Here is a 27,874-nt window from a genome sequence, read left to right as displayed (position 1 = left end):
ACCTCATGCTCTGTCTGAATCCTCTAGATAGCTTCATTTAGAGAATTAGGCTTTCTGAAGGTCACATAACTGGTAAGTTGTAGAGCTGAGACTGGAATCAGATCTTTTCAGTCTGGTCTTTTTTTTTTTTTTTTCTTTTGCAGCACTGCAGCTGCCCCACCAATAGCAGGCCATGATGGTTAGAACTAACTGAGTGCTTAATGGGATCCCGCAAGCTTTTTTTCATTCCTCGAGAATAGTGGAACAATTTCCAGAATGCATGTGTAGAATTTCACTGCATGAATGTCTGTACACAACTGCATCTGATTCGTCACACTAGTATTTCTTTCAGGGTTTGTGTTTAAAATTTTAGTCCCTGAAACATAGGGTGAGACCTGGAGTGTGATGACCTACCTCTTCAGTAATGGCACGGAAGGTACAAGATTTATTAAACAGGTCTCATGGAATATTCCAGCTCATTTTCTTTCCAAGTGAAAACTTTTTTCTTCTAGAAACACACCAAAACTGGAATTTACTCTTTATAATTTACTACAGACTGAGTGATTTGGGCCAGTCCATTCGAAAGGAGATCAGCCCTGGGTGTTCATTGGAAGGACTGATGCTAAAGCTGAAACTCCAATACTTTGGCCACCTCATGCGAAGAGTTGACTCACTGGAAAAGACTCTCATGCTGGGAGCGGTTGGGGGCAGGAGGAGAAGGGGACGACAGAGAATGAGATGGCTGGATGGCATCACCGACTCGATGGACATTGAGTTTAAGTGAACTCCGGGAGTTGGTGATGGACAGGGAGACCTGGCGTGCTGTGATTCATGGGGTCACGGAGAGTTGGACACGACTGAGCGACTGAACTGAACTGAGTGATTTGGGGCACAGCAAATTGGAACTTTTAGAAAGGTTTTATGAAGATTTTATTTCATCTTTTGACTATGTGAAAATGTATTGCAGAAACAGAGAATCTGAAAAAATGAGATCTATGAGGGCAAGTAAAAAAGCAGTTTCAGTTTTGTCCCATTCACAGTTAAGCAAAGTTCCTAGACTGTAGCCCCACAGAGGACAGGGACTGGCTACAGAATTCCTTCATTGCCACCTGTCAGGAGACTTGACAGGAGCTTAGTGGTGCTAACCATAATTAAAGAGGGGTTTGGGGGATTAAAATACACTCCTGCGCATTTTGGATTGTATATCTTGGATGGATTGTATATCTTGGATGTATACTTTTTGCGTTTTGGTGCTTAACATGAACTCTAAAATGAATTTTTTGTATTTGCCAACTGACTCATTGATTATGTTATTTAGCTTTGCCATTGAAGGTAAATGTCTAGATGCTTAGAAAATCCTACGGTTCTGCAGAGTTTTAATATAAATCACTAAAAAATGACAATTATGTATTTCATAGGCCTTGTACTCTGTAGTACTTGAATGTCTGCTTTCTGGTAAGCTTTAAAAGTAAGTCATAAAAACCCACCCGGTATTCTTGCCTGGGAAATCCCATGGACAGAGGAGTCTGGTGGGCTGCAATCCATGGAGTTGTAAACAGACATGACTGAGCAACTGAGCATCCTATGCACATATACATACATATGATAAAATTTAATTTATAAATTAGGTACAGCAGGAGATTAACATAACTTATTAATAGAGTAATTTTTTAAAAATAAGCCACGAAACATACCAAAAATGATTGGAAGTATACTACTTAAAGTGAACTTTGCAGTTAACTTGAGCTCAGATTTTAACTTTTCTATATTGTGCTAAGCATTAAGTACAAAGTAATTTTCCACTCTACAACTAGAGGACATGAGTAATTTTTTAAAAAATTTGTGTTGTACTAAATAGTGAAGTGAATGAGTCACTCAGTCGTGTCTGACCCTTTGCAACCCCATGGACTAGCCCACCAGGCTCCTCCATCCATGGGATTCTCCAGGCAAGAGTACTGGAGTGGGTTGCCATTTCCTTCTCCAGAGAATCTTCCCGACCCAGGGATTGAACCTGGGTCTCCCGCATTGCAGGTAGATGCTTTAACCTCTGAGCCACCAGGGAAGGAAAAATATATTTATCATCTAATCCTAATAACTTTTGTTAACCCTGTTTCTGTTTTATATTTATTTACCCCTTTTTTAAATCAAAGATTAAAGCAAAATATACTTTTATTTTTGAGATTTCTAATTAAAATAGAATTTGTCAAGACTCATTCAAACTTGTCTATTACCTTTAGATATGCAGACATCAACACCTTAATTTTTTATTATAAATTCAGTGATATTTAATAGAGAAGATATTAGTGCACCTCAGCTTGGAAATTCAAGACACAAATTGAAAATAATACAGCTCCCTCATTTTCTAGGTAGGGGATCTGAGTTTTACAGAGCTTAAGGTCATCTAGGTTAACACTGATTTAATAGCAGAGTAAAAACCCAAGTCAGAAAAATAAATAAAACCCAAATCAGAGCTCCCAATTCAGGACACTAGGAGTTTTTTCAGTATTTGCAGTTATGTTTCTCATCAGTCTGTAGTCTGAAACTGTGAATGTAGAGCATCTGCAGAGTAGCATCTGTTCATCAGAATAGATGAGAGACAATGCTATTTTCTCAGCAGAGCTTTGGTTTGTGAGAGGGACCAGGGCAATCTTAAAATTTTAGGTTCTCATTAGCGATGAAGTCTTAAAGCCTCTCTATTCCATCCTCCTCTTTCACACTGGAATTCATTATCTGGGGTCCCTAGTAATATTATATTCCTGTTAGTCTCTTCCTCTCCAGCTCTTTGGAACATTTCAGGGCCTTTTAAGTTCCAGCTGCCCTTGTTTTGTGTGGACTCTGATGTGTCTGAAATCATACAGAACAAATCTAATTATTCTTCTGTGATAATCCTTCATGTGTGTGAAATCTTTATCTCTTTCCTAAGTGTTAAAAACACTTGAGCAATTTCATCCTTCCCTCAGCCTCGCTAACATGCTTGTTTCCTTCTGTTTGAACCCTGGGGTTTAGTTCCTTTTCATAGTGCCGTATCCAGAAGGCAACACTCTACCCAGCTCAAAAGTGGATTGGGGATGTCACCTTCCTTGTTCAGAAAACTTTATCAGTTTGGTGTTACGTCAGGGGATTTTCTTATTTCCATCTTGCTGTTAATTTAGTGAATCATAAGTACTAGTCATTAGTCATAACTGAATCATGTCCATTTTGTATCCCCACCCCATGCCCCACCTCCGTGGATTTTTGCATGTAGTTTTTGGAACCCAAGACTAAACTTTGCAGTTATCCTTGTTTGGTTTCATTGAGGTGATTTGGGCTCCTCACATAAATCTTCCAGGCTCAGGTGAGTCTCAGAAACATTTTCAGAGTCATGTGGCTCCCTCCTCAGAGGGGTTTATTCCTTGGGATAATAGCAACAGCAGAATACCAACCTTTACCAATTGATGTTCTCTTTCAAGCAGCCTCCTTGGAAGGCTTGTAATATATACTTATTCAACCAGTTAGGATATTGTTAAAAACTCCTTTGCTACTTTCTTTTTTCCTTGCTACCTAGATGTATTAATACCATTGTCCCTGCTTGACAAGCATGTGCTACATCTGAGTTTTTACTCCAGTGTTAAAGTTTGTGTGCCTGGAACTGTAATTTTTCCTAAACATTTCTGTGCTTTATCGTGTGTATGTCCCAGCTTTGGACCAAGTGATATACAAGACAGTACAAAAATGTAGAAATTGTCACAGCTGTATTTTAAGCATTTTTAATTAAGATTATAATATTGTTAAACTAATCTTAGACCTTTAAATGCAGGTTCTTCTAATTTGTGATTGAGCTGAAACCAGTGAGAACTTTCCATTAGAATCCCTCAGTTCCCTCTTGTCCTTCTCTGTTCACAAACTAACAGAATCGCAGCTGCAGCTCTTCAGCAGAGAAGAGGGTACACGTTAAATATAGCCTGACCTGCTGCTGTGGTGAAAACTGACACTGCCACTTGCAGGCTCTGCAGTAACATGCTGATCCTGAATGTAGGGCAATTGCTAATTTGACTGTAAACAGGGACTCTAGATGTGACCTCAGCTGTTGTGGTTTAGTATAGGTGACAAGCAGATGAACCTGCTGTCAAGTTCCTAGGGAAAGATAAGTGCAAGATTCAGGTGATTAACTTGGATGGGAGAATCAGGATGCTGGTATGGAGGAGCAGCACAGTTAATATTGTCAGTGTTCTAGTCTACCTGTTGAATGCTCATTTTACTGGTGTTTGTTGTATTTAAATAAATAAACAAACGCATAGCCAATGATGAGGGTGGGTCACAAATGAGGTGTTTAGTCACTTAAGGACTCAGAAGTGGAGGAAGGTAGATAATATTGAACGTTCTCTTTTAACTAGGATTCAACGATTCTCATGAATACTCTGCTGGGAGGTGTGTATGTGCCATCCAGCCTTAAACATATTTATTTCAGAGGCAGAAAGTTCCCATAAATAATACCCACCATGTAGCTACCCCATTTGAACAACTCGACACTAAAAATCCTCTGGGTGTTGCTTTGAGTTAATGATAGAGCTGTGAAAAACTCATTCAGTCATTTCATACAGTGTTTTCCCATGAGAAAACCCAGTTTGTTTTTGAAATTTTAAGAATTCAGTAAAATATGTATAACATAAAGCTTAACCATTTTAACCATTTAAGTGTACAGTCCAGTGACATTAAGTACATTCACAGTAGGGTGAAGTCATCACTGCTGTCTATTTAGAGAACTTTTTCATCACCCTAAGCAACAGCTCTATAGGCATTAAGCAATAATTCCTCATTATCTCATTCTAGTCCAGCATGTGGTCACCTCTGTTCAGCTTTCTATTTCTATAACTTTGCCTACTCAAGATACCTCATGCAAGTAGAATATGACAGTTGTCCTCCTGTGTCTGGCTTATTTCACATAGTGTAATGGTTCCAAGGTTCAGCATGTTAAAAGCATATATCAGAATTTCATTCCTTTTTATGGTTGAATAATATTACATTGTATATGTATGCCGTATTTTTTTGGTCCATATATCTGTTGAAAAGACATTTGGTTTGTTTCTACCTTTTCGCTGTTGTAAATAATGATGCTATAAATATTGGAGTATAGGTATCTGAGTCTTTATTTTCAATTCCATTGGGTTTTCTAGGAGTAGAATTGTTGGATTATGTAGAATTCTCTGTTCAACTTTTTGAGGAACTGCCAAACTGGTATTTTTCTCACAGCGCCTGTAACATTTTACATTTATAGTGCATGAGGGCTCCAGTATCTCCACATTCTTGCCAACACTTATATTTTTTAAAAAAGTAGCCATTCTAAATGGATGTGAAGTGGTATCATGGCAGTTTTAATTTGCATTTCCCTGGTGACTAATGATGTTGCATACCTTTTTCATGAACTAATTGGTCATTTGTTTATCTTTTCTGGAGACCTGGCTAGTCAGATCTTTTCGTCCATTTTTTTTGGTTGAGTTGTTAGGTTTTTGTTGTTGTTGTTAAGTTATGGGAGTTCTTTATGTATTTCAAATACTAAATCCTTACCATCATGTTGATGTATGGCAGAAGCCAATACAGTATTGTAAAGCAGTTATTCTTCAGTTAAAAATAAATTAATTAAAATTCTTATCAGATAAATTATTTGCATATATTTTCTCCCATTCTATGGTTTGTCTTTTTACTCTCCTGATTTTATGATTCTTTGATGTTTTTAATTTTGGTGAAGTACAATTTATTTTTTTTCTTTTATTGCCTGTCCTTTTAGCGTCATAGCTAAGGAATCATTGCCCAATCCATGATCATAAAGATTTGCCCTATGTTTTCTTCTTCTAAGAGTTTTATAATTTTAGCTCTTATGTTTAGGCCTTTGATCTGTTTTGAGTTAATTTTGTATTAATTTTGCATGAGGGATGAGTCCAGCTTCCATTCTTTTGCCTGTGTATGTCCAATAGAACCTTTGTTTGAAAGTGAAAATTAATTGACCATGTATTGTGAGGGTTTGTTTCTGGGCTATTTTTTTTAATTGGGGTGTAGTTGGTTTACAATGTTGTGTTAGTTTCTGCTGTACAACACAGTGGATCAGTTATACGTATATATATCCACTCTTTTAAAATTCTTTAGAAATACAGAATGCCTCACAAATTTGCGTGTCATACTTGCACAGGGGCCATATTAATCTTCTCCGTAATCATTCCAATTTTAGTATGTGTGCTGCTGAAGTAAGCACTGTTTCTGGGCTGTTTTATTCCTTTGGCCTGTATGTCTGTCCTGAGGTCAGTGTAATACTGTTTTGATTACTGTAGCTTTGTAGTAAGTTTTGAAATCAGTAAGTGTTGGTCTTCCATCTTTATTCTTTCTCAAGACTGTTCTGGCTCTTGAGGGTCCTTGGAGATTCCATATGAATTTCCGAATGGGTTTTCCTGTTTCTGCAAAAACACTGTTGGGATTTTGATTGCATTGAATCTATACATTGCTCTAAGTAGTATTATCATTTTCACAATATAAGTCTTCCAGCCCTTGAACATGGGATGTTTTCCCATTTATATTCTGTAGTTTTCTTTTCTTGTAGTGTCTGTCTGGCCTTGATAATCAGGGTAATACTGGCCTTAGAATGAGAGGAAGTGTTCCCTTCACTTCAATCTTCTGGAAGAGTTTAAGGATTAGTGTTAATTCTTTAAATGTCTGCCCAAAGTTTTTGTGATAGAGATAAATCAGTTGTTCTTTGGAGCTGTCAGCAGAGTTTCAAGGAACTAGAAGGTTTTGAGGGCTGCAAGTTTCCATAAGTACAATCTGAAATTACTGCTGTATCAGCCGACTCACAAAAGCCCCCAGTGTATCTTGGCCTGGACTTCTTTCTTTCTTCTAATTTATGTGCTGATTTACCTGGAATCCCATGTTCTGTACCATAGAGTCTGTTTTGAAGGATTCAGTTGTGAAGATTGGGCAACCTCATAAGGGAGACCTTTCAGTTCAGTTCAGTCAGACCTTTAACGGTACTGTAATGCTTAAGTCACCCCTGAAGCTAGGTGAGTGATCTCAAATTTAGTAATAAAAAAGCTTCAGGCAGAAAAATTTTGTCTAAGCATAAAGAGTTCCTGGCTTTTGTGTTTTGTTTTGACCCATTTAGTGAGGCTGCATTTTGCACTCACTTGAATGCAAGGAGATTGGCTGCTCCTTGGTTTTCCCTCTTTTTATCTGCCTAAGAGGAGGGTACGGTATCAGCTAGTTCACAGAGATTATGTATAGTTTCTTCTCTTCCATGATAAAATAAGCATTCTTCTAGAGTCTAATAAAAGGTTATGTCCTTTTATTTGAATTCATACAGCAAAGGCCAAAAATAATTTTTTATAGGCCAAAGGAGGAGGCTGCCTCATAGTATAGTGGACTCTTTAGCTGGGCATCTGAGTGTGTCATCCATTAGCACAAAACTGACAATAGCAACTCTTCTTGAGTACACTGACTTTCAAACATTTTGACTACTTCTAACAGTAAGTTTTATAGCATGGATCCATTACATAACAAAAAACATACAACTAATGTGAAAGTCTCACAAGCCAATTCTTAACCTTTATTAAAGAAAATGTAGCCCGTCTTCTATTTTGTTCTATTTTTTTAATACTGATTTCAGCTTCCCTCCGTTCCGTTGCTCAGTCGTGTCCGATTCTCTGCGACCCTGTGGACTGTAGCCTACCAGGCTTCTCCGTCCATGGGATTCTCCAGGCAAGAATACTGGAGTGGGTTACCATTTCCTTCTCCAGGGGATCTTCCCAACCCAGGGATCGAACCCGGGTCTCCCACATTGGAGGCAGACGCTTTTAACCTCTGAGCCACCAGGGAAGCCCCTGATTTCAGCTTACTCTATGGATTTCATAACATGCTAATAGATGTGAACTTTAGTTTAAAAAACATTCCTCCATGACCTGCAAATTTACCTATGCGTATAGTGTTCTGGGTTCCTACCCTTAGACATTTTGATTCTATGCTCTAAAGTAAGCCCAGAAGTTTATTTTTTATTAAGTGCCCAAATAACTCTGGTGTGGCCACAGAGGGACTTCCCTGGTGGTCCAGTGATTAAGACTTCATGCTTCCAGTGCTTCTACTGCAGGGGCCGCAGGTTCAATCCCTGGTTGGGGAACTAAGGTTCTGTGTGACAGGCATCTCGGCCAAAAAAAAAAGATATAGCCACAGACAAGTATTTGGAAACTAGTTTATTGAAAGTTAAATCTATGCTTGACAATCACTGAAAACCATCACTGTAACTTTAAAAAATTACTGCCCTTTTAAATTTAGAAAATAAATCAGCATTACCTGAACTCTCTGGACTCCAGTATTTATATTATCCAGTAAAATGTGGGGAGCCATTTTATGCCATGACTGGCAGGTAAAGGAAAAGTAAATTCCTCTTGATTATAGAAAAAAACAAGCTGGGCATGCAGTAGATTGTCACCCTCTGGTTTGTTCCATTCAGTAGTGATGTTGTCTTCTTTGACACAGACCAGTTTATGTTTGACTTGGAACACCAGCCATCAGGTTCAGCAGAGAAATGGCCTAACCACAGTGAGCTCTCATGTCCACCTCCTTTCTGGAGAATCTAGAGGGTGAGTGTTGATTGAAATGTATCATTGTTTTGTGCCCAAGTCTGATATTTGCATGCAGTGGCTCGATTTGCATGTGCTATAGAGGAGGGGGTATCCATGGGCATCTTCTGGTAGGGGATCATCTGGTACTCGTCATCTTTGGAGCTAAACTTTAACACTCTGCTTTGTAAATTTAACCACACTCAGGCCCTCACACTTGTACTTAACAATTTTAGTCTGGGTTTGAATAAAAGGCAAATGAGTGTTTGATTGGATTTATTAAACCAAAGCATAGGGAGGCCTATCTGTATGAATTCTATGGCTTGCGTGCTGAGTAAATGTAGTTGCTCATCAGGCGTATAAGCCTACTCATTTCTGGTCGAGTACTCTCTTTTAAGTTTTGACGTAAGGCAGTATGGAATGGAACTAAAGCAGGAAATGTTAGCCATTTGCCAGAGGCAACTTGGATAATTTACCCTTGAACCTTCCCTTTAGGCCCATCTTTGCATTTCTGGTAGTTTCATCTGGGACTCTACTTGGGAGGTGTCTGCTTTTGAGGGAGCCGGCTGGGCCTGAAGCCTCAGTAAGCAACCATAACTCTCGCTTTCCCTCATAGAGCTCCTTTCTTCAAAGACTCTCAAAGCCACCTGAGAAAGTCTGTGATAGAAATTACAGGGACTTCCCTCGTGGTCCAGTGGTTAAGCCTCTGTGCTCCCAATACAGGGGCCAAGGGTTTGACTCTGGTTGGGGAACTAAGATCCCATACAGCACACAGTATGGTCAATAAATAAATAAATATTTAAAAAATAGTAAAAAAAAAAAAAAAAAGAAAGAAATTACTAATATACAGATTGTAGTTCTCAAAATGCCATTTGAATTTCATTTTAATCAATTTGGATTTGGAAGTGGATTTAGAAATCATGTCCAGTACCCAAATCTTATATTTAGGATACTAAGGCTTCCAATCAGACAAGGCACCAAAACCCTGGCCTTCCTAGAATCTGGGCCAGCATACCCTGGTCTCATCTCATCATTGGCAACTAAATTTCTGCATATCTATAAAACTCTCAGGAGAGTTATAACCAGGATTTAAATGAATTTCCTTGTATTATAGTTGAGAAAAATCAGTTGAAGAAAGTTTAGGTTGCCTTCGTCACATCACAGCTGAACCAAAATTAAAGCTTATTTCTTCCAGTGTTTACCCCATTGCCCTTCCCATGTATGAAGCCAACAAGTTGGTCACTTGTGATCTTAGTAAGAAGTGTTTCTGTGGAGTGAAGGGATGACTAAGGAATAAACAGGAGGTAAGAACAGAAACTGAAACTCCAATACTTTGGCCACCTCATGCGACGAGTTGACTCACTGGACGAGTCTGATGCTAGGAGGGATTGCGGGAAGGAGGAGACGGGGACGACAGAGAATGAGATGGCTGGATGGCATCACCGACTCGATGGACATGAGTTTGAGTGAACTCTGGGAGTTGGTGATGGACAGGGAGGCCTGGCGTGCTGTGGTTCATGAGGTCGCAGAGAGTCAGACACGACTGAACTGAACTGAACTGAAGAACAGAGAAACAGCAGGCAGGGTAGATAACTCCTTTAAGATATTAAACAATGAAAAAAAATTAGAGATAGAGGGCCATGTGGGTCTTGGGTGTTTATTTGCTAGCTGGTTTGAGATGGAGACTTACCCATATTTAAGTAATGATGAGAAGAATCTTAGGAGGAGAGGGTGGGTGGGTAGCTTGATTAAAGAGATGGAAGAGTGAAGAAATTTGATGGAACAAGGAAGGCCTTGAAGAGGCAAGCGTGTGGGATTCATAGCATAGGTGTGGAATAAGTTGTTTGGGTTTACAACTCTGGAGCTCAGGTTTGGGATCTGGAGACAGTAGATTTAGGCGTCGACAGTATACAGAAATGAACAAGATTACTCAGAGAAAATGTTCAAATTAAAAAAAAGAAAAGGACAGTCTTCTGATAAGCCTAAAATTCAGAATACGTAACCCAAATTGAAAAGAAGTTTTTTGTCTTGGGGTCCTCCCCCCATGTTTCATTTTTGCTGATACAAAAACATACGTGCTGATACTTGAATATACGTTCAAGTAACTGTGAACTATTTACTTAGCTGGAGACTCAGTGTTTGTAGAATGTTTTGAGTCACAACGTTTTCTAGAGGAAAGGTCTATATGACAGTATAGGACCACATATATAAAAGGTTTCTTAGAAAGAAACGGCCTGTAATAGCACGACTGACCTCCCCCTCAGTTGTTAAAAAAAAAAAGTGTCATAATTTCTCTTTACTATGTTAAACCTAATGTTAAAAGTGAAGAATATCTCTGATCATTGTGCCTATAAATTGACTCTGTCCTCAAGTTGGAAACTGTCTAGAGTTCAGTGTGAACTCAATTACTAGAGAAGAATGAATTAGGACAGTAGCAGTCTACCATAGGTAGACTTCTAAATTTTCAGGAACTTTTTTCTGTCTTTACCTTGAAAAGGTAAATTAGTCTGATTTTGATAAAAGCAAAATAATTAATAGTTGAGTTCAGTATTTTATGTATTTCATTTAGATAGTATTCTTATAACTTACCTAATAACCTGAAAGTAAATCTTAGGAGAACTCTGCTTTAGAGTAATAAACCATAAAGTACTACTAGTTTCTCATCCATTTAAAATAATTTCTATACCTTTACTTCCAAATGTCTCGTTTCTTCAAGGGAAATTTAAAAAATGATTGTACCTTCATTTTATAAAAAATAGTATCTCCATAAAACTGTTCAGCTAGAAAATGACTGTACCTTTAATCTTGGGGTGTAAGGAAAGGCAGAAAAGATGAACTTGCCAAACTTTTATGAACATTCATTGGAGCTTAAAATGAAATAGTATACATAAATGGAGACTAATTAGACCTAAAAATAGTTTACAAAAATGACCAAGATGCTCCAGTGCTAGTTATGAAGACCCTTTAAACTTGTGTGTGTTTGACAATGTGCGTGTGCCTACTCCAGAGGCAGGGCTCTAGGTTACCCTGCCCCTCCACCTGGTGGTGAGATTTCATGCCATACCATGCTTGCCAGCTCTAACTCTGAATTCATAAGCATTGGAAATAGCTCTAAATAAGAGGCTGTTGTTACTGAGACACCTCATTCGTGTGTGCAGATAGCATTTCAGTGGACTACTAATTTGAACATTTCCTGGATTTTTAAAAAAAGTTTTTTCTTACAGCAAATATTGCTGATGGCTCTACTTCTGTTGTGGTGACACAGGCAATCCAGGTGTTGCGGTAATGGCAGTCAAGGACAGTGGATGCCACAAGTGGCCCAAATGCTGTGACCTACATAACCCATTAGCACGGGTGTTGAGGGCTGTTGACTGTTGTTCTAGGCTTTTAATTCACTTTACTCTTTATAGTGAAAAAGTGAGAATATTGTATAGGAGGGGTATAAATAACTCTTTGTTTTTACCTTAAATTGGTGAAAAATATAAAGCCAACTCACATGCTTTATGGAGTAGGATTTAAATCAATAAATTCATGCATATATACATTCAAAAGGAAGTGAAAATGAAATTGTAAGCATTAATATTTTTAAGCAGTACTGTATTTATCAAGATTGCTAGTGATTTACCTATAAATTACATTATAGATTTGTTTATCAGTAATAATTTTGATTTAAGTTGACAAATTTTGGCCACATTAGAAGGCTATCTCAGGGAGCCAGAGCCTAGAGCTCCCAATCTAAGGGAGAAGTGAGGGGCAAAGGAGAGCAGTGGACTTGTATACCACACTGCTCTCAAGTTATTGCTGAAGAATGGTGAAAAGACTGCTTTGTTGCAGTACTGACTGCCTGGCCTAAAATTCATATTCAGTAGCTATTATTTGAGCATAATTTTTGTTGTTGTTTTGCCAGCATGCCATTAAAGATTCAATGGCATGTAATTTTATTCAGCACTCAGTATTTACCAATCACTGCGGATGCTGATTGCAGCCATGAAATTGAAAGACATTTACTCCTTGGAAGGAAAGTTATGACCAAACTAGATAGCATATTAAAAAGCAGAGACATTACTTTGCCAACAAAGGTCCGTCTAGTCAAGGCTATGGTTTTTCCAGTGGGCATGTATGGATGTGAGAGTTGGACTGTGAAGAAAGCTGATCACTGAAGAATTGATGCTTTTGAACTGTGGTGCTGGAGAAGACTCTTGAGAGTTTCTTGGAGTGCAAGGAGATCCAACCAGTCCATTCTAAAGGAGATCAGTCCTGGGTGTTCATTGGAAGGACTGACGTTGAAGCTGAAACTCTAATACTTTGGCTGCCTCATGTGAAGAGTTGACTCACTGGAAAAGACTCTGATGCTAGGAGGGATTGTGGGCAGGAGAAGGGGACGACAGAGAATGAGATGGCTGGATGGCATCACCGACTCGAAGGACATGAGTTTGAGTGAACTCCGGGAGTTGGTGATGGACAGGGAGGCCTGGTGTGCTGTGATTCATGGGGTCGCAAAGAGTTGGACACAACTGAGCAACTGAACTGAACTGAATTGAACTGAAGGAGTCAATGGAGACCAAAATAGACAAGTTACTAGCTCCATTGGAAATTAAATCTACTAGCTAATTATTATGTACTAATATTATATATCAAAGTATTTTTGTGTATAGTCAGCTTGAGTGTTTCTTTGTGAAAAATCTTGGATTTATCCTAGTCTTAAAATCCTGAACTGTCAAGAATCTTCCAGGTTGCTTTAGCAAAATGAAGTGAAGCACACTAGGCAAAAGGAGAGCAGAACTTTGGTGAAGGGGAGTGGAAATAACGCAGCTTGGATCAGGCTTTTACTATAAAGGTTATCACCTGACTTTTTCAGGAAATCATGTGTTTATCATTAAAATGTACTTGGTGAGGGGTGGATAGTGCTGGTTTTAGACTCTCATCCTCAAGATGTAAACATTGACTTCCTCATAAAGACACATGAAAACTGTATTATGTGTTTTTTTATGATGATAGAGTACCATTTTTAATCATCTTGTTTTAAAACTTGAACAGTGAGATAAGAGTTGAAAAAGCTGTGGTTTTATGGCAACCTATGATATCTCTGAAGTTGTCATCTTTGGAAGGAATAAGCAACAGAAAAGATGACTCTGAGCTGAGTACTTGATTCTATATTTGGCTTTTCGCCACTGCTGTGAGACCTGTTTAAAATAGACACTGTCAAAGTCAAAATCAGATGCCATGTGTGAATTTTAATAACATTCTCTGGTCCCTTTCCTACCACACCACCTAATGAACTTTCAGGGTACTAGTTCCAAACAGCTTCCAAGTAATTGTATTGAATTAGGATGCATTTATTCAGTCATCAGAAATTGATGTTTCCTTGGTAGTAAGGTCCTTGTCCTTTGGGAGCTAATAAGCTATTTGAGAGACAGATAATATTGATACCTACTGATAGTCTAATGAGATGAGTAACTTAAGAGGCCATGCACAGAGATCACAGCCATCCTTGGGCTCTCTCTTGGCATGAAACTAACCCATAGACCCACGCGTAGAATCCACACCGAAAACACTGTTCCCTGTTATTATGACAGAGGTGCCAAAGGCTGCCTTGTCTATTTATGTCCCTTTATTTACTATAGATATATGGACTATATACAGTCCATGGAATTCTCCAGGCCAGATTACTGGAGTGGGTAGCCATTCTCTTCTCCAGGGGATCTTCCCAACCCAGCGATCGAACCCAGGTCTCTCCCACTGCAGGCAGTTTCTTTACCAGTTGAGCCACCAGGGAATCCCATATATATATATATATATATACACACAATATACGTATATATGTACTATATAAGATTTTTAAAAAATCTTCATTATACTTATGATGAAACTGAAGAGAAAATGTACTGACATACATTCCCATAAATTTTCATTTACATACTATTTCAGTGAGTTATTTCTAGCAATCAGGAGTCAGTTTAGATTAATTCCATTGTTCTGTGCATACCATCAAGAATGGTAAATAAGTCCTAGCCTGGAAAATTTATTTAAAAAGCACCATCTATTTGGCACAGGCCTTCATAAGTCTGTGTATCAATGACCTTCAAAAATTGATCTCAATTAGTGATTACTGGAGCTAACCAGCACTACTTAATCTTCACCCTTTTGTACTTAATTCCTTTAGCTTATAGTTCTATTTCTTTACTATTCTGCATTAAATACTAACCACAGTTCAGTTCAGTCGCTTAGTCGTGTCTGACTCTTTGTGACCCCACGGACTGCAGCCCGCCAGGCCTCCCTGTCTATCACCAACTCCCAGAGCTTGTTCAAACCCATGTCCATCAAGTCAGTGATGCCATCCAACCATCTCATCCTCTGTCATCCCCTTCTCCTCTTGGCTTCAATCTTTCCCAGCATCAGGGTCTTTTCCAATGAGTCAGTTCTTCCCATCAGGTGGGCAAAGTATTGGGAGTTTCAACTTTACCATCAGTCCTTCCAATGAACATTCAGGACTGATTTCCTTTAGGATGGACTGGTTGGATCTCCTTGTCGTCAAAGGGACTCTAAAGAGTCTTCTCCAACACCACAGTTCAAAAGCATCAGTTCTTTGGCTCTCAGCTTTCTTTATGGTCCAACTCTCACGTCCATACATGACTATTGGAAAAACCATAGCTTTGACTAGATGGACCTTTGTTGGCAAAGTCATGTCTCTGATTTTTAATATGCTGTCTAGGTTGGTCATAGCTTTTCTTCCAAGGATCAAGCGTTTTTTAAGTTCATGGCTGCAGTCACCATCTACAGTGATACTGGAGCCCAAGAAAAGAAAGTTGGTCACTGTTTCCATTGTTTCTCCATCTGTTTGCCATGGAGTGATGGGACCAGATGCCATGATCTTAGTTTTTTGAGTTTTAAGCCAGCTCATTCATTCTCTTTCACTTTCATCAAGAGGCTCTTTAGTTCCTCTTCGCTTTCTGCCATAAGGGTGGTATCATCTGTGTATCTGAGGTTATTGATATTTCTCCCAGTAATCTTGATTCCAGCTTGTGCTTCATTCAGTCCAGCATTTCGCATGATGTACTCTGCATATAAGTTAAATAAGCAGGGTGACAATATACAGCCTTGATGTACTCCATTTCCAATTTGGAACCAATCTGTTGTTCCATGTCCAGTTCTAACTGTTGCTTCTTGACCTGCATACAGATTTCTCAGGAGGCAGGTAAGGTGGTCTGGTATTCCCATCTCTTTAAGAATGTTCCACAGTTTGTTGTGATCCACACAGTCAAAGGCTTTGGCGTAGTCATAAAGCAGATGTTTTTCTGGAATTCTCTTGCTTTTTCTATGATCCAACAGTTGTTGGCAATTTGATCTCTGGTTCCTCTATCTTTTCTAAATCCAGCTTGAACATCTGGAAATTCATGGTTCACATACTGTTGAACTAATCACAGTCAGTGATTACTAATGCCAGTCAAGCCAAATTTTCATCCTTCACTTCTTTGCCTTTCTGAATGCTGCTACTTGAAAATTTGTCTGTTGAGATTCACAGACTTCTATGGTTAAAGAAACCTTATTAGTTTATAACACCATCATCGATTATCCAAGGAAATGGGAATCTTGTATATATGAAATAATTTGTCAAGGATACACATGGAATTAGTGGCAAAGCCTGCATTCAAACCTAATTTCCAGGCCATTCCTTTGCTTACATATTTTGCTTTCCTAGGTCTTATTTTCTCCTCAGTTCACAAGGCTATTCCCACTCATTTTTTTCTCAGCCTTTTGCTCTTCAGTGGGACTGTGAAACTGCTCCCATACTCCCAAGTCTGTAGTAAGAAGGTGCATAAGTCTCCTCTTGATTGTTCACTGTAGTTTCTTACCCATAGGATTTTTCCTTTGGGTGTTCTAATTTCCAAATTCAGTTCCAGAGCTGACCTACCACCTTCCTCCTCTAAATTCCTCCTCAGCTTATCTCCAGTAGTGACAGCACTATTCTTCCTAGACTTAGAGCCTTGGTGGTAGTAATGAATCAATCCTTTCCGCTTCTTACAGTCACAACACTCACTCTTAGAATTGTTTTTGTCTAAGACCTTTGCATTTTCTTTGTCTAAATGATTTCCATCCTCTCCCACTCTTGGCTTTCAAGAAGCTGAACGGGTGTTTTGAAACTGATTCTACCATTTACTAAGCAAATTGTGTGACAAAACCTCTGTTATCTGTCTGTAAAGTGGGATAATACTGATCTTAAATTGTTGTCAAGATTAACTGAAACAAGATACAAATTTTCAGTTGTAAAGTTTAACCCATAGATGCTCAATAAATATTTGTGGAGTGAATGTTACTTTCCTTTTCCTTATAGCCATAATGAGTATATGAGTTTGGAAATTTTTTTTCTTAACTACCTAAACAATAGATTAGATATTAGTACTTGAAGTTTTTTTTAATGATCAATAGTGTCTCCTTTGCTCTATGATCACTTCAGATGCTAATTATGGAAAGTTTTTTTTTTCTCTTGGTCTATTTTTAATTTATAAAAGCTGTACTGAGATTCATTATTCATTCATTACTTTAGAATTCATCTTTGAAAATAATACAGTTCAGTGGTTTTTAGTATATTCATAAAGTTGTACAGTCATCATCAGTATCTAATTTTAAAACATTTTCGTTACTCCTGAAAGAAACCCCATACATCTCTGCAGTCACTCCCTGTTCCTTCGTCCCCATAACACCTGGCAACCACCTATTTATTTTCTGTCAGTTCTGACCATTTTATATAAATAGAATCAAACAAGATAGGACCTTTTGTGTTTGGCTTCTTTCACTTAGTATAATGATCCCAAAGTTCAATCCATGTTGCAGCATGTATTTAGAACCTCATTCTTTTCTAAGGCTGAATAATATTTCATTGTATGGAACAGACCACATTTTGTTTATCCATTCATCAATGGTAGACAGTTGGGTTGTTTCCACTTTGGGGCTATTATGAATAATGCTGGTATGAACATTTGAGTACAGGTTTTTATGTGGAAGTAGTTATCAGATCCCTTGAGTATATGCTTAGGAGTGGTCTTAGTATAGAATTTTTAGTTGATGAAGCAAAAGAATTTTCATTTCAAAGCAAAGAGTTCTAATGGTGAGAGAACTAAAGGTTCTTATTTGGGATGTTTCCTTCTATGTTGGTTCCTAAGATTAAAATTCTTTGCACTGGACCTCACAGAAGACTATAAATCAGCAAAATCAAGAGCCTTTTCTGAAAGGATCAGAAATAATACAAATATTTGTATTAGCATAGGGTAACAAAGTAATCCCCAAATCTCAACTCTCATCAAAATATTTATTTTCATTCACTTTATATCCAAGGTGCACTGCAGGAATCAGAAAAGGAAAACTCTCCTAAAGGGATGCAGATTAAGGAAAAGTTAGGTTATACATTTCAGAAGAATCCTGTCTTCTGCTCTGCAGCCTGAGCCTTCACAGTGAGGGTAGGAACGTTCGCCTTTCTCTGAGCCATTCCCCTTCCCAATAAAAACTGACCTGAAAGGTAGAGAAAGGGGGGCCTGGAAGAACTTTTGGAATGATGTTTCCATCCAGTTCAAGAGTAGGCTTCAAGCACTGCCTTCACTTTTTTAAAAAGCCACAGAAAGGGAAAAAACATCGTTGAAATAGAGCTCAGCTTCGAGCATCATATGGTCAGTCACACAGAGGTCACTAATTACTCTTCCCTTTCTTGTTTTTCAGTGAACGAGGTAATTGGGAGAGACATGTCCCAGATTTCTGTTTCCCAAGGGACAGGGGCGAGCAGGCAGGCTCCCCTCCCAGGTCCCAGTTCCCTGGATTTAGGAAGATCCGACGGGCTCTGACAGTGCTCACTGCAGCCTTGTGTCCACCATCATGTACTTCTCAGCGTGTTTCTCTCCTTGGACCTTGGGTTTCCAACTCTGCAACCTTCAGGATGGAGCCAGGAGTTGGGATCACCGCATGTGGGGAAAGCAGCATTCCTCCAACTCAGGCCTTGGGAAGATTTTGTAAGAGAACAGGAGCAGTACAGGCTGTTTGATCTTTGGAGAAATGAGCTTTGCTTTTTATATTTAAATAGGATACTTTTATATGATGGGTGCTTTGAGTGTGAATGCAGCAGGCTCTCCATTTCAGAGGTGCTGCTTCTACAGGTGACCTGGTTGCTTAGCTAGGATTGGTGATTTGTACTGCTTTAGGTCATTTGAAGGACTCTTTAGCTTTGATGATATTTTTAAAGTAGAAACTTTTGATAAAACTTTCCAGAGGTAAAAGAAAAAAAAAATTACCCCAAGCCCACACCTATGCCTCAGAAACTCAGCATGTGTCCTGGAAGCCTTTCATAGATTCATAGGAAGTAAAGCCAAATGTAGCTCATATTTCTTTATAAAAGTAAACTCTTAGGTAAAATGAGAAGAGACCATTCCAATCACTGAAGTGTTGGAATACAAAATGACATTCCAGAGCATAGCATTTTTGTAACTTTTTAGGTAATCTTCCTGCTGTCCCTCCATACCCTCTCCAAGTTGAAATTGCTTTTTTTCCCTCAGGGCCTTGGGTAAATTAACTACATGTAAGGAAGCTTTGAAAGATGGGGTTATTTTTAGCTTGATATCTTTAATTCCTGCCATCCTACTAACAGGTAGGCTGTGGAGTATTTTTCCTTTTTGTGTCCTCTGGTCCCAGACCTTTTCCAAGTGGAAGCATCAGCGTTTGGCTGCCATAGTCTCCTGATGGTTTGTTTAGGCAACTTTGTTGTTTCTAGCTCATCTCTAGAGGCCAGGCTGTCAGAAGCCAAGCACAAATGAGCTATGCTTCAGGACCAGGGCAGAGGACCTGCAGGATTCCAGATGGGAAACTCTTAAGATCTGCACTGGCATGGGAGGCTTTTCCCTTGTTGTTTACAGCCTGAAATGATCCTGGCCTATCCTGCCCCATCCACATGGCCTAAAAAGCAGCCTTTCCTTAAAAGGCTTTGAGGCAAATCCAAAAATGAGATACCATTGTAAAGCTGACCCTCCACACCAAAGATGCCCTGGTGCTGCTGCTGGTAAGGCTGGTGCCCAAAGCAGGGCCAGCAAGAAACTCCAGCCTGCTGTCTACCAAAGGAGGTGCCCAACTTGGGTTCTCTTTTCAAACCCTGCCCTTACCCATCCCCGTAGTGGGATTAGTTTCCTGTTCCAAGGCTTGGGCCTATTTCAAGGCCCCTGAAGCTTGCAGTATGTTTTCAAATGAAATGTTGTACTTCTCTTCAGGAAGCAAATTTTCTGAGTGCCTATATAGGAGAGACAGTGTGGTGGGCTGGTCATAGGCTCCATGCTGTTACTCCAGGGGATTGTGGGTCCCAGATGCCAGGACTCTCTACTGAAGCCAAGTGAGGCCTAGGTGGAGGGAGCCAGCTCAATGTCCACCATTTCTAGTCAGCCAGATAGGAACTGTTGACCTACAATGAGGAAGTATGGTCTTTTTTTTTCCCTTTAAGCCACGATGTTTTCGATTTCTCCCCAAAATTAGTTAGAAAAAAGTATCTATCTTTCAGCAAATCACTCTAGTCCTTCTTGGAGCCCAGTGTTTTCACATTTTCTTTGAAAGTGAGTTTTGTGTCACAGAGTGTAGATAGTGAGATTTGCTTCGGGGCCTGTAGTTGGAAGCCCAGAGCTTCCTCTGGAGGGTTTTTGGGGGCTGACCTTCTTGAGATGGCCAGACTTTCCTCTGCCCTCATGCCCCTGGGGTAGCCACCTCACATGGGGTCCTTAAAAGAGCTTCCCTTGCAAGATCCTTTGGGGGTTGCTCTGTTGCCCTCAAGAATAAAAGCCTCTATGATCCAGAGTTGCTATGCACCAAAATTTGATGCCTTTTAAATACCTTGATGCCTGTAGCACTAGAAATGCTTTCCTATTTAAAATAAAAGTTAAATTTTAAAATAGAGCTTTGTATACTACATAAGCAGTTTTGTATCAGCTTTGTAAAAGCTTTGGTGTAAGAGACAGTATTTTTTGGCTTTGTAGACAAATACCTTAATTTTTGTGCAACATAGTGGTGTTACAGCACACATCCATTGGACTATGCAAACTGAATTCTAGTAACAGCACTGAGCAACTGGGCATGTGCTAGCACCCACCCCTTCCCCCTCCAACCCTGCTAGACCTTGGGTTGAGGAATGGGATGAGAAGCCTTCTGCTTACTGGAGATGCACAAAGAAACTTGGCTGAAAAAAGCTTTTAAAGGAACAGATGTCTTTGAGTTCGAGTGTGGTGCTGCTGCCCAGGGTGCATCCCACCCCTGCCCAGGGCTAGCCCCTATCACCAGAGCTCTGCTGAGTCCAGCTGTAAAGCCCTGTTGTTGATACTCAGAACAGATGGTCATCTGTATGGCTCAGGTGGGTTCAAGTTGAAACCTTGTATTTTATAAAATGGATGATGTTCAATTAAGGAACTGGTTCTCAGTTATGTTTACAGCACTTGAGATTGTGTTTCTTGTACATTTTGTATTTTAAAACCTTTTATAGGAGTACAGTGCTCCTTACACAAATACAAAGGGAAGAAGCCAGCAATTCAGGCTCCTCAGTTACAGTGCTGAAATAATAAACGGTGACAGGTCAACAGTCTCCTTGAAATCTGCCTGAGTGTTCCTCTGCATGGGGCTGGTGTGGAGCCCCTCACTGTGTGCCAAAGGGAAGGGCACTTGGGCTTTTAAAAAGTCCATTTGCGTATAGGAACCTTTATTTTACAGAGGAGAGGGTAGAATTCCAGATTCCTTCTGAAGCTTCAGTTGGGCACCCTGCAGTGGGTGCAAAGGACATTCCAAGGTGTCTGTTGAGTTCAGGAAAACTGACCTGCCCAAGGTGTGCATGAAAAGTAGGCAGAAGTCCCTTTACAAGTCAAGCCTGAGTTTTTCTGTGGGGGCCTCCTGCCCCCTAGTGTCCTTTGGGGATACTGCAGTACAGTCCATCAAAACAGTTTGTGATTTTTGCCATGTGCTATTCCTTGTGCCAAGCTCCAGGGGGGCCAGCATCCTTAGGTGGGACCACCCCTGGCACAATGTGGTTACTGAGGTCCAGATATCCTGGGGAGTGGGACCAGCACTCTCTGCTGCCCTGTGCCCCGTCAGAAGGGACAGGGGAAGGTAGCATACTGGTATCTTTACTCAGAAAGAAGCTCCCTGGAGTCATACACTGAAAGCACCAGGGCTTACATTTTTTAAAAAGAAACCAAGCCTGCTGTGGACATCAGCTCCCCAGAATCTGTAGGCACGGGCCATAGCCAGAACAGAACAAAGGCTCTCTGGGTGCTATTTAAGGAGCCCAGATCCGCCCACTGGGAGCAGAGCAGCACCATTCCACCCCCAGCCCTGCATGCAGGGTCCAGCCATCATGTGAGGTGGACAGGCAGAGCAATAAGTGGGGGGCATGGAGTTGGGGCTTGATCTCCTCTGGGGACCTTCTGAGAATTTTGAAGCCAGAAAGAAGCCACCAGGTTGAGGGCGCTGGTTCTCTGGAGACAGGAGAGTCCCATTAGCTGAGGACATCAGTCAGCTCTTACCTCCTGGTTCCCTCACCTACAAACACACCCATTCTTTGGGGGCCTGTAGCACAGTGCGAGCTGGGTCACCAACAGGCATCAGGCTGGTGTAGTCATCAGGGGCTAGCTGTAGGAGGGACAGAGGTTTAGGCAGGGAGCCCCAGGCTCAGCCAGCTTCCCCAGCCCTCCAGCCACACCTCACCTGGTAGGCCTGGAAAACGCTGAGCAGATCCTTCATACCAGCTGTGTATGGGACACCCTGCATACGGACCAGGGCTCCTGGCTGGGACAACACGGAGGTGGGAGCAGAGGCCAGGGTTGCAGGGGGTGTGGTGAGGTAGCCCACAGTGGTGGGGGAAACGGGGGGGCTGGGGGGAAAAGGCAGGGATTTAGTAGTGTAGTCCCAGTTATGGCCTGGACCAAGCCCTACCTGCCTCCTCCCTTGCCTCTGCCTTCTGCTTGGTTCATTTCCTCCTCCCTGAAACCCCTGCCTCTACAGAGTCCTCCCTATTCCAGTATGTAGGTGGCAACAATCAGCCCAGTTGTCACTCCCTCACTGTCTCAGAATAAGGGAGCTCCAAGAGACCTTGAGTTATGTGGCCCAGGAAGGGGATCATGGATCATGAGCCTCCCACAAACCAAGATAAGAGGGCAAGACTGAAGTTCTTTTAGCAGCAGGGTACCTGGGGTAGTACGCTGTGTAGTTCATGTAGAGCTGAGTGGCTGGCCCTGGGTAGTAGGCAACCGGGGTGGGAGCAGCAGGCACCCTGGCAGCTGGGAGCAGTGCTGAAGAGGGATACAGAGCTGCTGTCTCAGTGGGAATGAGGGTCGGGGTGGCCTGGAAGGTGGCGTAGGCGGGTGGTGAGAGGCCTAGAGACAGAAGCAGAGAGTGTATTCGCAGGGAGCCCAGCACTGCCCTGGGCGGGGCAGCCAGAGAGGAGTCCTCCCACGTAGAAAGTGAGGGTGATGACAGCTTGGCTCCCACATGCCACTTCCTTCCCCAGCCCCTGAGACACTCACAGGGCAGCTTGCAGGGTGGAGGGGACATGCCACTGCGGCCCAAGGTGCCCCCCATCAGGACACGGCTCATCTCCTCTGTGGAGCAGGGGACCACCTCCACATAGCGTTCCTTCATTGCTTTCTTATGGCAGCGCTGAGCAGCAGCTAGGGCCCTCTCTGCTGATGTCATCTGGATGAAGGCATCACCTGACGGCCGGCCCTGTGCACACCACCTTGTGAGCCGTCTGTCATGTGCGAGAATCCCTTACTCCCAACCATGCTGCTGCCCTGGCTCCCCTGGGCAGTAGCTTTACCTGCTGGTTGAGTACCATGTGCACACCATGAGGCCGAATGTCAGCCGCTGCCTCCCCCAGAAAGCTAAGAATGTCTTCAATGGTGGCTGTGTAGGGCAGGCCTCGCAGGCGTACACAGTCTCTCCCGGTCCCAGCTGCCAGTGGGAAGGGGATGGGCAGCAGTGGAGCTGTCAGGGCGGGAAGGAGTGGGCTGGAGGCGTAGCGGTTCAGGACCTAGAAGGAAAGGAAGCAGCAGGCTGATTATGCCAAGGAGGGCAAGGCCAAGGCAGGGAGAGAAGGGGCACCCTGGAGAGGCACATGGGGGTGGGGGGTCGGGCCTGGGGGGCTCACCTGCTGCACCTCAGCTGCAGTGCTCCGGAAGAGTTCAATGTATCGCTTACCCAGCATGCCCTTATGCCTGCGTAATGCAGCCTGTGCCAGCTCCTCACAGGCGAAGAGGGCAAAGGCATCACCCGTGGGCCGGCCATCAGGGTGGCGCACAAAGAGCAGCCCATCAGCACCCCCCGTCACGGGGCACTCTGGCCCCAGGAAGCCTAGCACGTCTGCTGGCCCAGCCGAGAAGGGCAGTCCCCGCAGCCGCAGGATCACTTGGTCTTCCCGTGACAGGAAACGCGCCACCTCTAGCGATGTGCCTTGGGGCGGGGGTGGGAGGGGCGGCGTAGGAGTCACCTACTGACATCTGTGCCCTTCCAAATACCCACCCACGCCGGCACACAGGGGAGCAGGAAGGCAAGAGGCATGAGGAAACAGGACATGTGTCAAGAGCCAGGCGGCACTAGGCACTGTCGGGAGCACACTTACCCCCTGCGATCTTCACAAACTCCTCTCCTGTTGCTTTATACACCTGTGGGGACAGGCCATGGGTCTCATGCCTGCCCAGCCTCAGCTCTGCCCTGCTCCGCTCCCAGCCCTAGAGCCCCACCTCGATATAGCGGACGCCCATGTGGTGCTTGTGTCTCTGCAGCGCTAGGTCCCGCTGTTCGCTGTCCACAAAACGGATGAGGGCCTCACCGTTTCTGCGGCCCTGGGCGTTGAGGCACAGTGCTACACCACCCCTGCAGAGCCAGCACTGCTGGTTAGAACCTCCTGGGTGGGCCTGTCCTCCCGTGCCCACCCACCCTGCTGTACCCACCTGGCAATATTGAGCCCTTTGAAGAATCGAGCCACGTCCTGGTCTGATGACTGCCAAGGCAGCCCACGAGCCCGAACCACAGTCTCGCTGTCCACCACGTCAGCCTTGCTGCTGTGGGGGCAAGGCACAGTCAGAGCTGTCCAGCTGCTGTCACCCCCAACCCTGCCCCCTCACTCACCAAGGCCCTGTCTCATATTTCTGCTTCACCACTTCAGGCTTCAAAAACAGTTGACCTGAGAGGAGATGGCATGGGGGTCAGCAGGGTCTGGTGGGGGAGGGGTGTCTCCCCACCAAGCTCTGCAAAAAGGACAGTTGAGGGGGATGAGATAACAAAAGGGCTTTCACCTGTGGCCTCTCAGAGAAGGTGACACGTGGGGAGGGGAACTTGGAGGAAGTAAGAGGCAGACATTCACCCAGCCTTGAGAACAGGTGCAAGGTAGTGAGGGGAACCTTACCACTGGGGCTTTCAAGCAGGTGGAGGATGATGGCTACCATTGTCTTCACTTCCCACACCCCAAAATCATCCTCTGTGGCATCTGTCTCCAGCCCCAAGTCTATGAGCAGAGAATAACAATGAGGAAATCCCAGCACAAGAGGGCAACCGGCATGTCCCACTGAAGCTCACAGCCCCTACATAAATACACGCAGAATCCCAGCAAACACGTTTGTTTTGGCTTGGCTCATCTGTGCCATTACAGGTCCGCAGCCTAGATAAATGGAGACATATGCCCACATTGCAAATGTGCCCCAGCACAAACACACAGACTTGCAGTCGGGCTGAGCAGTTCATGTTAACTCGCATGTGTTCATCCAACTTGGCAGCATGCACATACTCAAGACACATTCAGCATGCAGCCACCCTTCCACCCTCACTCTGCTGCGTCACAGATACCCTGTGCCATGGTGGCCACGGTGAGGTCCCTGGCAGAGCGGGCGCTCGGGTGCTGCATGTGGAACTCTCTGCGGAGGTCGTAGAAGGAGAAGAAGGTGTCGGGGAGCACCAGGTTCTGGGGGCACATGGGAATGGGGATGAATGGAACTGAGCTGCCCTGGCCTCCCCCCGCCCCCCGCCCTGTGACAGTGGGCATCCTGGGAACTGTGTCCCCTGTTGCACCCTCAGTGGTGGCATACCTTCCTGGAGGCCTCAGGGTGCAGGACCTGTCGCAGCAGTTGCTGCCCATCAGTGCAGAGCATGTAGGGGCCCCCGCCCAGAAGAGCCACATCCCCGCTCACCAGCTGTGAGAACTGGGAATAGGGAGTGAAGAGAGAGACAGAGGGACTCAAAGCCAGGTGGGCAGAGGGAGGGAGGGTGCAGGCTTGCAAAGCTGGTTCAGCCAGATGTTCAGCCCTTCCCTGCCTGGGGAGGAGGCTGCCACGCCTGCTGGGCCTGGCTCTGTGTCCCACCCCCTCTCTCCCCATCCACTGTCACCTTCTCCAGGCCAAATGGGAGCAGTCACAGATCACCCGAGCCCCCATCACACACACTCCAGGAGTCTGGAATGGGGCCAGAGCAAACACCTGGTGGAGTGGGACAAGCAGGTGGGGAGGGGCGGGACAAAGCAGGTTAAACCTGTCCCTGACCAGGCACCACCCTCAGACAGGTGAGGGAGGCCCAGTCCTGCGGTAGGCCCAGCCTGCTCATGGTCAATGGCAGCCCCGCCCCTAGGTCTGACCAACCAGGGGGCCGAGAAACTCCAAGGACAGAGCTCCACACCTGAACGCCAGGGGCAGCATGAGCTTTGACCCAGACCCGATCGACCGGCTGGGACTGAGGTGTTTGCTCATAGAGGGGGCGGGAAGCGGCCCAGCCCCTCCCCCATTCTCATCCCCGCCGGCGAACACGTCTGAGCACAAACCACAGTCCCAAGAACCTTCCCTAGCCCGAGCTTTCCCATCTGAGGCTAGCAGAGCAAGGCAACCCAGTACACGCATCCCAAGTCGGGGGGCTAGTTTGGGAGTCCTGGAACAGACTCAGGTTCCACATCGTTGTGCCTGTTTCCTCATTAGGAACCACCAAAGTTGTCGGAAGATAAAAGAATTTGTGCTAGTAAAGCACTTTCACTCATTCCACCCAAGAGTCAGGCACAGGGTGAGCGCAGTAAAGAAGATAAGAAAAACAGCAAAGGGAACCGCCTTCCACTTCAGCCAGGCCTTTGCACTCAGGAGCCAGGTAGCCCCCCAGGCGGGGTCCGGACAGCGCCCATGCCTGGCCAGCCGACCGGGACAGGCCTGGACGAGCAGCTTACACCTGGCGGCGTCTACCTCCGGGGCAGACACCGCCCAACGCCCCCGCTGCAGCGTCTCCCAGGCGGGTGGTGGGTCGAGGACACAAGCGGCACGGACTGTGACCTGTGGCCAAGTCTGGGCCCCTTGGCCCTTTCAGCTTCCGGCTGCTGTTTTGGACGACCTGGCCAGGCAGGTTCCCAAAGGCGTCTTACCTACCCGCCCCCCATCCCCGGCAGGCCTGGGACTCTGGGAGGGGTCTCGCAGCCTCCATCTCCACCCCCTCAGTAGGAGTGGATCACTATAAAGTCTGAAAAGACATCCCCCTGGAACCGCCGACACATGCGGACACACGCACATTAGAGAGTCGCTGAAAGTTTCAAACAACAGGAACCCGTCCTACCACCCTGGCCACTTGTTTGTGGTGCTCCAGGCCTCGCCTCCTGCCGCTTCTCCCGCTTCTCCCGCCGAGAAATGTCCCTGCAGCCTGGCCGTGCCTCCATTCACCCCGGCCCCGGCGCTCACCTGCTGCAGCACTTTGTCCAGCGGCTCGGCCCGCGTCAGGCTGTCGGAGCTCAGGCCGCTCGCCTCGCGGCACTGCGGGCTCAGCGCGGCCGCCTCGGCGCGAACCAGTGACTTATGCAATGTCCCCACCTGTGAACGGCGGGGAAAACCGATCAGCCACTGCGCTCCTGGGATCCCGAAGCTCTCTGGAGATCTCGGCGGCTCCTTCCCACCCTACCTGGCGGCTCCGCGGCTCCACCACTTGCCAGACTAGGAGGATTAAGTCGGTCTCGTCGGAACCCAGGTCCGGCCCCAGCGCACCGGCCGTGGCCCCGAACAGTACGACCAGGGGTCCAGGCCCGGGACGGGGGTCGGCAGCGGAGTCTGCAGTGGGGTTCGGGCCTGGGGTCGGCGGCTGGGGTGGCGGCGGAGTCATGGCCGCAGAGGAGAGGGTCGCTCGGCCAGACACACGCGGACCGACGAAGCGCACGCACGCACCGACCGACGGCAGACGCGGCCCGGTTGGGGCGGGACACCGTGTGTTGGGGGCGGCACCTGCGGCCCGGCTGGCGCAGTGGGCTCTGCTGAGACCCGCCCGCGGCGCCCCGCGGGGCGGGGCGGCGACCGGCCCCCGCCCTC

At 44.4% G+C, this 27,874-nt stretch overlaps 2 protein-coding genes and 1 non-coding gene across 8 annotated transcripts in view; 1 reads left to right on the top strand and 2 right to left on the bottom strand.

Annotated features, from left to right (window-relative positions):
• NFATC3 (nuclear factor of activated T cells 3) overlaps positions 1-18,405 on the top strand; it is a 98,512-nt gene extending 80,107 nt beyond the window's left edge. The window contains exons 10-11 of one of the 3 annotated variants that reach the window (XM_055412472.2): positions 8,473-8,576; positions 18,267-18,404. In XM_055412472.2, coding sequence (XP_055268447.1) covers positions 8,473-8,573 — 101 coding nt within the window. In that variant the 3' untranslated portion in view covers positions 8,574-8,576; positions 18,267-18,404. Of the gene's footprint in view, positions 1-143; positions 6,602-8,472; positions 8,577-18,266 lie in introns of those variants that run through there. The other 2 variants (XM_055412471.2, XM_088830111.1) reach the window with 2 other exon arrangements.
• LOC129547405 (U6 spliceosomal RNA) lies at positions 6,098-6,205 on the bottom strand. Its single transcript, XR_008684078.1, has one exon. It is a non-coding gene; the product is annotated as a U6 spliceosomal RNA (small nuclear RNA).
• ESRP2 (epithelial splicing regulatory protein 2) lies at positions 17,849-27,671 on the bottom strand. Of its 4 annotated transcripts, XM_055412474.2 has the most exons (16): positions 27,474-27,671; positions 27,257-27,385; positions 25,640-25,753; positions 25,401-25,515; positions 24,964-25,062; positions 24,687-24,741; positions 24,509-24,619; positions 24,299-24,431; positions 24,178-24,220; positions 23,707-24,008; positions 23,377-23,589; positions 23,084-23,282; positions 22,747-22,933; positions 22,266-22,431; positions 22,085-22,190; positions 17,849-18,539 (listed from the first exon to the last, which is right to left on the bottom strand). In XM_055412474.2, the coding sequence occupies exons 1-15, from the start codon at positions 27,669-27,671 to the stop codon at positions 22,101-22,103; spliced, it is 2,154 nt and encodes a 717-aa protein (XP_055268449.2). In that variant the 3' UTR covers positions 17,849-18,539; positions 22,085-22,100. The 4 variants fall into 4 exon arrangements, with proteins under 4 accessions (XP_055268449.2, XP_055268448.2, XP_055268450.2 ...); XM_055412473.2 differs by having other exon boundaries at positions 17,849-22,190; XM_055412475.2 differs by having other exon boundaries at positions 17,849-22,190; positions 24,509-24,616.
• Between the last annotated feature and the right edge of the window lie 203 nt (positions 27,672-27,874).

This window comes from Moschus berezovskii, chromosome 22 (assembly GCF_049115385.1).
Source record: "Moschus berezovskii isolate FMDL1 chromosome 22, NW_MosBer_1.0, whole genome shotgun sequence".
In the NCBI taxonomy this organism is placed as follows: Eukaryota; Metazoa; Chordata; class Mammalia; order Artiodactyla; family Moschidae; genus Moschus; species Moschus berezovskii.
The sequence above is the reverse complement of the archived record's forward strand: the minus strand, read 5'-3'. Positions and strand labels throughout refer to the sequence as shown.

Excerpts from the sequence above, each read along its gene's own strand:
- ESRP2 (XM_055412473.2), bottom strand. The coding sequence starts at position 27,671 with ATGACTCCGCCGCCACCCCAGCCGCCGACCCCAGGCCCGAACCCCACT. Across the intron at positions 24,221-24,298 it reads TGGGCGTCCGCTATATCGAG|GTGTATAAAGCAACAGGAGA; the intron begins GTGGGGCTCTAG and ends CTGTCCCCACAG. Across the intron at positions 24,009-24,177 it reads GTTTGTGAAGATCGCAGGGG|GCACATCGCTAGAGGTGGCG; the intron begins GTAAGTGTGCTC and ends CCCCGCCCCAAG.